The 12,352-nt window shown below is 43.2% G+C and overlaps 1 protein-coding gene across 7 annotated transcripts in view; it reads right to left on the reverse strand.

The window, feature by feature from the left end:
* The window catches only part of DCDC1 (doublecortin domain containing 1), a 604,418-nt gene that overhangs the window by 110,132 nt on the left and 481,934 nt on the right, over positions 1-12,352 (reverse strand). For all 7 annotated transcript variants that reach the window (XM_075927782.1, XM_075927784.1, XM_075927785.1 and 4 more), the window contains one exon: positions 4,479-4,602. In XM_075927782.1, coding sequence (XP_075783897.1) covers positions 4,479-4,602 — 124 coding nt within the window. The remainder of the gene's footprint in view (positions 1-4,478; positions 4,603-12,352) is intronic.

Here is a 12,352-nt window from a genome sequence, read left to right on the forward strand (position 1 = left end):
AACCTAGACAGATGGACAGACGAAATGAAATCTTTCCAAAAGAAGTTGTGCAACTATGGAGTCCTAGTTTCTCAGTCTCGGAATGCAAGATCATGACAAAATCCTCAGATTTCTCAATGGAAAAGAAAGGGAGTGCTAGACGGTGTCACTGAACTGAATCAGCTGCTCTTCATCATTATATAATATACCTTGCGCATGAAAGAACAAAGATACCCATTCTCTATAGTTTGGGAAAGAGGGATTATGTTGAAGAACAAGGTATCATCATTTTCCCACTGCACAGACCACAATAATTCTGGGCAGATTATGGCAAGGTAAGGGATAGCTCTTTTCCATAAAAAAATTAAGTAAGTTGGGGTACGTCTACACTACAGCGCTAGTTCGAACTAACTTAGTTCGAATTAGTTAATTCGAACTAAGCTAGTTCGAACTAACGCATCTAGAACTAAAAACTAGTTCGAACTAGCGTTTTGCTAGTTCGAACTAGTAAGTCCACATTGAGTGGACTCTGAACAGGGCTTAAGGATGGCCGGAAGCAGTGCCGGCAGGGCATAAAAGGAGGACTTAGAGCATGGAGATACTGTCTCAGGCTAGCCGAGGGCTGCGCTTAAAGGGTCCCGACCCCCACCCCGGACACACAGTTCTAAGGGGTGCCCCGCTTGCAAAGAAGTTCTGGCTTGGAGTGCCCTGAGTGCCCACACTGGGCACATCACACCACTCGGCCATCAGCCCGGCTGCACTTGCCGCAGGCTGCCATCTGGGGAGAGGGAGTAATTGGGGGGCTGCAGGAGAGCTTCCACCCCCAGAAGCCCGCAGAGCCAGCCCAGTCCTCCCCATCGGGGGCTCGTACCCCATTCCTCCCTCACCTCCTTCCACTTGCCCTTCCCTAGCCCCCCTTCTTCTTGATGTACAAAATAAAGATAACGTTTCTTCCAACATTGACTCTGTCTTTATTGAAAAAAACTGGGGGAGACTGGGAAAAGGAGGTGGGAGAGGGGAAGAGAAAGGCTGGGAGAGGGGAGGGCAACTAACATGATCAGGGGTTGGGAACAGGTCCCAGATGAAGAGAGGCTACAGAGACTGGGACTGTTGAGCTTAGAAAAGAGGAGACGGAGGGGGGACAGGATAGAAGTCTGTAAAAGCAGGGGTTGGGTGGAGAGGGTGCATTCAGAAAAGTTCTTCCTGAGATCCCCTAAAGAAGGACTAGAGGACACCAAAGGAAAGGAATGGGTAGCAGGCTTGAAACTAGTAAGAGAAAGTTGTTCTTCTTGACAAAGCAAATAGTTAACCTGTGGAACTCCTTGCTGCAGGAGGCTGTGAAGGCTACAACTAGAACAGAGTTGAAAGGGAAGTGAGATCAAGTCATGGAGGTTGGGTCCATGGAGTCCTATTAGCCAGAGGGTAGGAGTGGTGTCCCTGCCCAAAGTTTGTGGAAGGCTGGAGAGGGATGGCACGAGACAAATGGCTTGGTCATTGTCTTCGGTCCATCCCCTCCAGGGTCCCTAGGGTTGGCCGCTGTGGGCAGACAGGCTACTGGGCTAGATGGACCTTTGGTCTGACCCAGGACGGCCATTGTAAGCTCAGGGCTCAGTGTCGGGGGTCTCAGTGGACCCCCTTGATTTTCATGCACACCTGGTCCTGGGTGGCCAGGCTGGCAGCTCTCCTGCCCTAGACGGCCACTTTCCTGTGCCTAGTGCGGAGATCGTGGACAAGGTCCACGATGTCCGCACTAGCCCAGGAAGGTGCCCGCCTCTTGCGGTCCAGGGCAAGCTCCCGGGAGCCGCCAGCCTGGTCCCGGCAAGAGGGGGTGGGCTGGGGGGCATCGGGTGGGTGGCTCTGTGCCGTGCCAGGTGCAGGGTCTGCTAGCTGGGTGCTGGCAGGCTTGCACCTGGCACGGGCACCGTAGCCAGCCCGTGCCCTTTAAGGGGTCCGGGGCCGGGAGGGGGGCATAGAGTTTCCCTGGTGTTGGCCAGAGTGGCCACCAGGGAAACCTGGGGAGGGCTAGCCTCCCACTAGTTCGAACTAAAGGGCTACACAGCCCTTAGTTCGAACTAGCTAGTTCGAACTAGGCGTTAGTCCTCGTAAAATGAGGTTTACCTAGTTCGAACTAAGCGCTCCGCTAGTTCGATTCAAATTCGAACTAGCGGAGCGCTAGTGTAGCGCATAGGAAAGTTAGTTCGAACTAACGTCCGTTAGTTCGAACTAACTTTCTAGTGTAGACATACCCTAGGAAATTATGGTGTTGTCCAGGTCCTTCAGGGCAGGGCCTTGGGGATGGAGGGGAAGGGGGTGCAGGAGGCTGGCAGCCAGGGGCCTGTTCTCTCACCCCAGCCTCCCAGGGACTTGTCTCCCTGCTGGACCATCCAGCCAACCAAGGGCTTGTTGTCTCCCCCCGTGCCTCCTCCAGTATGCCAGGGGTTTGTTGTCTCCCACTGGATTCTCTGCCCCTCTCCCCCCCAGCCACTAGCAGCCTGTTCTCTCCCTCTATGCTCCCCTCAGCTGCTAGGGGCTATTTTTATTTCCCGCCCCCCCGCGTTGTGTCCAAGGGCTGGGAGAGGGGGAAGGGATTGGGGCAGTGGGGCTACTTACTGGTGTGATGGAAGAATAGATGGTGGAGCCTCAGTCCTGCTGACCACTCCATTGGTGGTATGGCTGCCCCCAGTGGACACTCTGCAGAATAGCTTTCCATTGCAGGCTCACTGCCCCTAGTGGCTGCTCTTATATCGAGTCCCTCTACACAGCAGCCTTTCCCTTTTCATGTTAAGAAAAACTGTCCTTTTCCCTGGGCTTCCGGTTGCCCTGGCACAACCAAATCCTGGCCTTACTTTAAGTTAGAAAAACTTAAAAAACAACAAATAGACTAGCAGCACCTTAAAGACTAACAAAACATGTAGATGGTATCATGAGCTTTCAAGGGTACAACCCACTACTTCAGATGAAAGGTGGGTTGTGCCCACAAAAGCTCATGATACCTTCTACATGTTTTGTTAGTCTTTGAGGTGCTGCTAGACTATTTGTTGTTTTTTAAGTTTTTCCAGTTACAGACTAACACAGTTAGGAGAAGAGGAAGCTGCATACCAAATTTGGTGGCCCTAGTTCTTATAATTTAGGAAGAGTTCTTGAACAAATGAACTCACAGACAATCATACTCTTGAATCTGTTCTTCATATCTGTTTCCACTCTTCCATAGTAATTTTAGTCACTACCAGAGTTCCCTCTAAACTGTGCAGCAGCACACCTTCACAGGTGAATAATCAGCTCTGCCCAGGCAGTCAGCTCCTTGCACAGAGCCCTGAACCTCTGACTGGGTGGGCCTGATTAATCACCTGTGAAGCTGTGTTGCCAAGCAGCTTAGCGAGAACACTGGTCACTACCTCTCATTCTTGTTTTTTGGTCATGAAAGATAGCATTTATTCTGTATTAAAACAGCTCAATATTTTATGTAAGTTCCTTTTATACCGATATCTGCACTAGATATAATTTTCAGATATTGAAAGATTTTTATGTATAGCCTCTATTTTTGCATTGGACGTCACATTTGATTTGTAAAATATTGTGAATATTGAGATCCTAATAATTTTCTTAAAGTATCTGTTTGAAATCTAATGAGGTTCTGAATAATTTAGTTTATATATACCTTCATCAGTCTTCACAGTTCCCATTTCTGTTCTAGGATTTAAATCCTTATTTTCATATATTTGCTATAGAGAGAGTGGGATTTTCAACTTTTGCTTTGTCAATATAAATACATGCGTACCGAATTCATGAATATTTAATAGTGGCTAAGAGCACTGTGAAGTTTTGTTTTCATTAATAAAAAGCAATCTGCTATGACTAGGTTCAATATGGCTGAATATTCTTTTATTTAGGTTCCAGTTCTGCCACACCTTACTCCATAACTAGTCACATTCAATTACATGTTACAGATGATAGAATTGGGCCTTTGTTTTTCAAAACAAGCAAACAACAAAACAAAAAATCCCCCACAGCTAACATTTATAATTACTGATACCAATAAAACAAGCTAAAATTTTTAAAGATTACACATATATTCTGCAGATCTGAAGTATGACATAATAATAACCTCGATGAGAAAAATTCAACCTCTTGCAGACAATGTCCCTTTTACTGACAGTTAATGTTTGATTCAAAGGTGAGCAAAAAGCAAAAATAAAGTAAATATTACCTTTTATATGAAAAGTTTAATAGTGAAGTGCATATTGCTATAGATTGTTCTTTGTTTCAGAATTAAAGACTGGTAGAATAAATTTAAAATTCCATTAAGTTTACATTAATTCATTAAAACAACAGATATTTTTGCTCTTGTCCCATTGTGTATTTGCATTTATTCTTTTCCGAAAGATAAAGTTTGCTTGACATGCTTGGACAGCACATCAAATCTTTTTAGCTTCAGCAGATGCTTAGCAAATTAAACAAACTGCTGCATGTGTTGTTATTTTTTGAATGCATGAAATTACCTCATTAAGTTCTCCATTTGGAAGGACAGGCCACATGTATGTCAACTTGTTCCACAAGGGATTTTCCACTTTGGAATGTTTCCACTGGTCTGGTTTAGTTGTCCCTTCATGTTTTATAGCCCATCTAAAAAAATGAAATTGAATCTCTTTTTTATAATTACATTTTTAAATGGGAATAACTTTTAAGCAGTTAAATTGCAACTTTCTCTTTAGAGATGCTGCAGAGCAAAACTGTGCACATGGTTTTGAACATCTAACCTCTTCAGATGGTGATGAGTGTACTAAAACCCTGGATCAGAATACCCCTGATATTTAAGGTTTGAAATCCACCTCTCAATCTGAGCTTCACCAAATCTTGAAGTGTTCAGATTTTATTTTGGTTAGAGACAGGTTTTTGAGCTGTAAAACTGGGCCCAGATAGCAGTTGCATTCACTTGCAGGATTAATTACAGGAATCTTGATCTGAGTTTTAATCTTTCTCCTTGAATAGTTCCTTAACAATACATGATGCTGAGAGTGATGGAATGCACATCATGTTCACAGTTAAAATAATTTTCATATTGTGCCTACATACATATCACACTAAAGTAAATGATAAGCAGTTATGAGTTGCAAGGTTGAAGACATTAGTGACTGTCTATGACTACCAGAGTGTAATGCATTTATGGTGCTTATTTAAAGAGAAAACGATCAAGGAGTAATCCTTTACAGTATATACCAATATAGGCCCCCATATAGAAGGGATTTCAGCACATGTTTAACTTCAAACATATGCTTAAGTCCCATCAATCTGACATACACATATACTTAAATGTAAGAGCGTTCTTGAATAATTCTTCTGAATACAGATGCTTTCCTGAATTGCATCCATAATATCCAATATATTGTCCAGCAATAGATATGTGACATCTTAACAACATTGTTTTGGCTTATTTACTCTACAGATTCCAGGTTTATTAAAACGATGGAAGATTTAGATAAAGAATCTTTATTATTCACCCTGAAAAGAATCTCTAGAATAGTAACGGGAAAGCTAAGCTAGTGAGGCTGCTGTTTGACTAGCTCTCCTTCATCCAGTGGGCCACAGTACTGTCGTTAGCCAAGACAGTCTCCCAGGACAGGGTCGTTTTGCTAACTGTGCTTGTGTACCTAGAATTAGTGGGGTATGCTGATTGAACTCTAGCAGTGCTTTGATTGGATGAGGAGGCAATTCATAGCTTTCACAGTCAATGTTGTATGCAGTCAGCACACACTTCACACACCCTTGCTTTACATGCATGTCAATTTAATAACACCAGTAGGAAAAAAACCCTACTGTTACTTGTTTCTGTAACTGGCATTCTTTGAGATATGTTGTTCATGTCCATTTAACATAGATGTGTGTACTCTCCACATGCACTGGTGCTGGAAGATTTTTCCTCAGCAGTACCCGTAGAGGGCTGGGTCTCAGCTCCCCCTGGAGTGGCATGCACGTGCTATGCTATATAGGGTGCTCTCAGGCCCCTCCCTCTTCAGTTCCTTTTGCTAAGAGACTTCAACAGCAGGAAAGGAGGGTGGGAGGATGAATGTTCATGAGCAACACATCTCAAAGAGTACCAGTTACAGAAGCAGGTAAGAGAGGGTTGTGCAGTAATGAGAGTTCTTTGAGATGTGTATCTCCGTGGGTGCTCCACTCTAGGTGCTGGTGTGTCCTTGTGCCAATGATTAGAGATCTTTTCCTTCAGTGCCCTGCCATGCCATGCATGTGCAGTAGTGTCCCTTTGTACCATTACTGTATGTTGATTGCGCACATGGCATGGTGTCTCTGTTCCTTCTCTATCTTGCATATAGCCTCGAAGAGGCTCCAAAGTAGGGGAGGAGGGACGGTAGTGAACATCACCAGGAACATACATCTTGAAGAACCCTTGTTACAGGACAAGGTTTGTAACTTTCTCTTCTTCTTTGAGTAATGTCGCTATGGGTACTCCACTCTAGGTGCCTGAAGAGCAGTGTCTGTCTCATGGAGGGGGGTTTTGAAGCCATGACAGGGAGACAGTGGAGAGGACAGAGTGTTCCACTGATGTTGTTGGGATTAGGCCAGATGTAGTCTGGCGAATGTGTGTTCAGAGGACCAAGTTGCTGCTCTGCAGATGTCCTCAAGTGGGACATTGTTGAGAGAGGCTGTGGTTGACACCACCGCTCTGGTGGAATGAACCATGATAACAGGTGGCAGTTGCCTGTTATGGATAGTATAACAAGTATGGATGCAAGAGGAGATACATTTTGATATTCGTTGCAAGGAGACAGCATGTCCTTTCGAGTGTTCAGTGAAGGAGATGAAAAGGCTCATGGATTTCCTCCAGGACTTGGTCCTGTTGAGATAAAATGTAATCACTCGTTGAACATTGAGGGTATGTAATGTTACTTGGATCACACTGTTATATGGCTTTGGACAGAATGTAGTTGAATGGATTGGTATTAATATGGAAGAATGTGAGGACTTTTGGGAGTCACAGACTTTTGCAAGTATAGAAACAAGGTCTGCATGGACCTCAGTGGTACTTTAGTATGACCGGTGCTCAGTCCCATCTGATTTTCATGATTATCCAATGCATCAAGGGTAGTGGTAGGAATGCGTACAGAGGTGGGGCTTCCCATTTCAGGCTGAGATTGTCTGCCATAACATTGAGAGCTCCTGTTAGGTACATTGCTATAGGGATAATCTGGTGCCGTATGCACCAGTTCCAAAATTTCATTGTTTCGGTACAAAGGGAGCTGGCCCATGCTCCTCCTTGATGTTTGATGTAATGCATGCATGCTGTATTGTCTGTGAGGATGCAGATAGCCTTGTTCTTGATGTGGGGGAGAAAATGAAGGCATGTGTAGCATACTGCTCTTAACTTTAGAAGGTTGATGTGGAGTCTGGTTTCCTGGTAAGACCATTTGCCCTGAACAGTGTGGGAGTCCAGGTGTATTCCTCCACCCATAAGGAAGATGTCTGTAATTATAGTAATCTTCAGGGAAGGTTGTTGAAAAAGGATACCCTTTAGCATGTTGTGCATCTATCTCCAACAGTGTAGTGATGATAGGATGTGGTGTGGTATGTTGACATTTGTGGAAGGGATATAAACAGTGGCCAGCCACGCTTGAAGGCACCTCATATGAAGGCTGGGTAATTTTGCCATATAAGTTGTGGCTGCCATTTGGTCAAGGATTTGAAGACAGTTGCATACTGTTGTAACTGGTGAAGCTTGTGCTGTGTTTATGAAGGTGATGAGTGACTAAAACCAGTATTTGGACAGTGTTGCTCTGGCTGTGATGGAATCTAGTCAAGCTCATACAAATTTGAGAGTGTGCATAGGTTGCAAAGTGGATTTTTCATAATGATATGGAATCCAAGGGTAAGTAGTAGAGCAATAGTTGTATTGACCATATCCTGGGTATCATGATAGGATGTGCCTTTGATAAGGCAGTTGCCTAAGTAGGGGAAGATTATCACTCCTCTGTGGTGGAGGTATGCCGCTACTACGTCTAGGCTTTTGGAGAAGCCTTTTGGTACTGTTGATAAACCGAATGGGAGAACCTGGTATTGGTAATGGTTGGTATCTACTGTAAAGCACAGGAAACATCTATAAGCTGGATGAATGGTTATGTGAAGGTAAGTGTCTTAGAGATTGAGGGCTGAGAAGCTATCTCCACAGTTAAACACCGGTATAATGGTTGCTAATGTGACCATTTTGAACCTTCGATTCGTTACATGTTGAGTTTAATGAATCCAAGGTTCAAAATGGTCACCGGTCAGACATTAGATTATCATTATCACTAGAAAAAGGACTGTAATCGATGGGTAAACTGAAGGTTGGATGGCATAGAAGGTGGTATAGTGGAGATGTTGCTCTAGCCCTCGACCAAACCTTCACATTTACTGCTTGGACATGAAAGATTGGTTTGTGTTGGATTCTTGTTGTCACTGTAGTCTGTGCTTTCGTTGTCTCTGTTTTTGTCCAAAATCATAGCATCTGTATGATTGTCTACATGACTCCCGTGGTCTTGACTAGAGTTGTATCTCTGACACTTGTTAGGCAGAGTACACATCCTAATGTTCTAAGGGTGGTACGTGAGTCCTTCATAGTTTGTAAAACCTCATTGGTTTTACTAGCAAACAGATGGGACTTGTCAAATGGAAGGTGTTCTACTTTAAGATGGAGTTCCTCAAGTATACCATGAAGCCCTGCACATTACCATTGCTGGTATGCCATGAGGGCAAGAGTGTGGCTCTCTTGCATTATAGATTGAAGCAGTGGACCACTTCTGCACCAAGAGGAACTGCACGAGCTCCTGCAGTTTTGAGTAGTTGGTATGGTTATAATCGACCAGGAGCGCTGAATAATTGAGTGCCACCTAAACTTGTAAGGTGGCCGAAGAACGTTCCTGCCAAGTATATCAAGACCAAACCTTCCTGCTGAGTATATCAAGATACTTAGGGTATGTCTAGATTACAGGTTTTTTTTTTAAAAAGTGGCCTTTTTTCGAAAAAACTGTCCCTGCGTCTAGATTGCCGCCGTCGTCTTTCAAAATTAAATCAAAAGAACGTGGTGGTTTTTTCGACCGCGGTAAATCTCATTTTACAAGGAAGAATGCCTTTTTTTCCAAAAGTGCTCATTCGAAAAAAGGCGTTCTTGAATGCAAATGGGGCTTTTTTGAAAGACAGCATCCAGACTGCCTGGGTGCTCTCTTGGAAAAAGAAGCTCACTTTTTCAAAATAAGTGGTTGAAGTCCAGACGCTCTCTTTCGAAAGAGGCTTGTAGTCTAGACGTATCCTTATAGTCCTTAGCCTGGGGAGTGGAGTAGAATTGTGGATACTTAAGAACATAAGAACGGCCAAACTGGGTCAGACCAAAGGTCCATCTAGTCCAGTATCCTGTCTGCCAACAGTGGCCAGTAACCAGGTGCCCCAGAGGGGGTGGACCGAAGACAATGATTAAGCAATTTGTCTCCTGCCATCCTTCTCCAGCCTTTCACAAACAGAGGCCAGGGGCACCATTCCTTACCCCCTAGTTAATAGCCTTTTATGCACCTAACCTCCATGTATTTATTTAGCTCTTTTTTAAACTCTGTTATAGTTCTAGCCTTCACAGCCTCCTCTGGCAGGAGTTCCATGGGTTGACTATGCACTCTGTGAAGAAGAACTTTCTTTTATTAGTTTTAAACCTGCTACCTATCAATTTCATTTGGTGTCATCTAGTTCTTGTATAATGGAAAAAAGTAAGTAACTTTTCTTTATTCACCCGCTCCAGACCACTCATGATTTTATATACTTCTATCATACCCCCTTCACTCTTTTCTAAACTGAAAAGTCCCTGTCTCTTTAGCCTCTCCTCATATGGGACCCATTCCAAACTCCTAATCATTTTAGTTGCTCTTTTCTGAACCTTTTCTAATGCCAAAATATCTTTTTTGAGGTGAGGAGACCACATCTGTACACAGTATTCAAGATGTGGGCGTACTATATTTTTATATAGGGGCAGTAAGATATTCTTTGTCTTATTTTCTATCCCTTTTTAAATCATTCCTAGCATCCTATTTGCTTTTTTGACTTCCGCTGCACATTGCATGGATGTTTTCAGAGAGCTATCCATGATAATTCCAAGATCTCTTTCCTGATTAGTTGTAGCCAAATTAGCCCCCATCATATTGTATGTATAGTTGGGGTTATTTTTTCCAATGTGCATTACTTTACACTTATCCACATTACATTTCATTTGCAATTTTGTTGCCCAATCACTCAGATCTTTTTGAAGTTCTTCACAGTCTGCTTTGGTCTTGACTATCTTGAACAGTTTAGTATCATCAGCAAACTTTCTGGATATCAAGTACACTATATCTACTGGACTCCCCTTGTCCACATGTTTGTTAACCCGTTCAAAGAACTCTAATAGAATAGTAAGACATGATTTCTCTTTAGAGAAATCATGTTGACTTTTGCCCAACAAATTATGTTCTTCTATGTGTCTGACAATTTTATTCTTTACTATTGTTTCAACTAATTTGCCTGGTACTGACGTTAGACTTACCAGACTGTAATTGCCAAGGTCGCCTCTAGAGCCCTTTTTAAATATTGGCGTTACATTAGCTATCTTCCAGTCACTGGGTACAGAAGCTGATTTAAAGGATAGGTTACACACCACAGTTGTTAGTTCCGCAATTTCACATTTAAGTTCTTTCAGAACCCTTGGGTGAATGCCATTCGGTCCCGGTGATTTGTTACTGTTAAGTTTTTCTGTTTGTTCCAAAACCTCCTCTAATGACACTTCAATCTGGGACAGTCCCTCAGATTCATCACCCACAAAGGATGGTGCAGGTTTGGGAATCTCCTTAATATCCTCAGCCGTAAAGACTGAAGCAAAGAAATCATTTGGAAATGGGGGGGAATACGGCCTATAATGGCAAGGAGAAAGGAGGGTCAGGGCACAACAGGGAGGCAAGATCAAATCAGTATCTTAGATGCCTATATGCAAATGCGAGAAGTATGGGTAATAAGCAGGAAGAACTGGAATTGCTAACCAATAAATACAACTATGATATCATTGGTATTACAGAAACCTGGTGGGATGGGACACATGATTGGAATGTTGGTATGGAAGGGTATGGCTTGCTCAGGAAGGACAGACAGGGAAAAAAGGGAGGAGGGGTTGCCTTGTATATTAAAAATGTACACACTTGGACTGAAGTGGAGATGAACGTAGGAGATAGCCGTGTAGAGAGTCTCTGGGTTAAGCTAAAAGGAGTAAAAAAGGAGGGTGATAGCATGCTAGGAGTCTACTACAGGCCACCTAGCCAGGTGGAAGAGGTGGATGAGGCCTTTTTTAAACAATTAACAAAACTATCCAAAGCCCAAGATTTGGTGGTGATGGGGGACTTCAACTATCCAGACATATGTTGGGAAACTAACACAGCGAGGCACAGGCTATCCAATAAGTTTCTGGACTGCATTGGAGACAACTTTCTGTTTCAGAAGGTTGAAAAAGCTACCAGAGGAGAAGCTGTTTTGGATTTGGTTTTAACAAATAGGGAGGAACTAGTTGAGAACTTGAAAGTGGAAGACAGTATAGGGGACAGTGATCACGAAATAATAGAGTTCATGATCTTAAGGAAAGGTAGAAGTGAGACCAGCACAATTGAGGTAATGGATTTCAGGAAGGCAGATTTTGATAAGCTCAGAGAACTTGTAGGTAAGGTCCCATGGGAAGCAAGACTGAAGGGAAAAACAACTGAGGAGAGTTGGAAGTATTTCAAAGGGACGTTGTTAAGGGCCCAAAAGCAAACAATTCCGCTGTGTAGGAAAGATAGAAAATATGGCAAAAGACCAGCTTGGCTTAACAAGGAGATCTTTCATGATCTCAAATTAAAAAAGGAGTCATATAAAAAATGGAAACTAGGACAACTAACAAAGGATGAATATAAGCAAGCAACACGGGAATGCAGGGGCAAGATTAGAAAGGCAAAGGCACAAAATGAGATCAAACTAGCTACAGGCATAAAGGGAAACAAGAAGACCTTTTATAAATACATTAAAAGCAAGAGGAAGACCAAGGACAGGGTAGGCCCACTGCTTAGTGAGGAGGGAGAAGCAGTAACAGGAAACTTGGAAATGGCGGAGATGCTCAATGACTTCTTTGTTTCGGTCTTCACCGAGAAGTCTGGAAGAGTGCCTAAAGTAGTGAATACAAGCAGAGAGAGGGTAAGTTTAGAAGATAGGATACACAAAGAACAAGTTAAAAATCACTTAGGAAAGTTAGATGTCAGCAAGTCACCAGGTCCTGATGAAATGCATCCCAGGATACTCAAGGAGCTGATAGAGGAGGTATCTGAGCCTTTAGCTATGATCTTTGAAA

Source organism: Pelodiscus sinensis, chromosome 4 (genome assembly GCF_049634645.1).
Source record: "Pelodiscus sinensis isolate JC-2024 chromosome 4, ASM4963464v1, whole genome shotgun sequence".
NCBI classification, from domain to species: Eukaryota; Metazoa; Chordata; order Testudines; family Trionychidae; genus Pelodiscus; species Pelodiscus sinensis.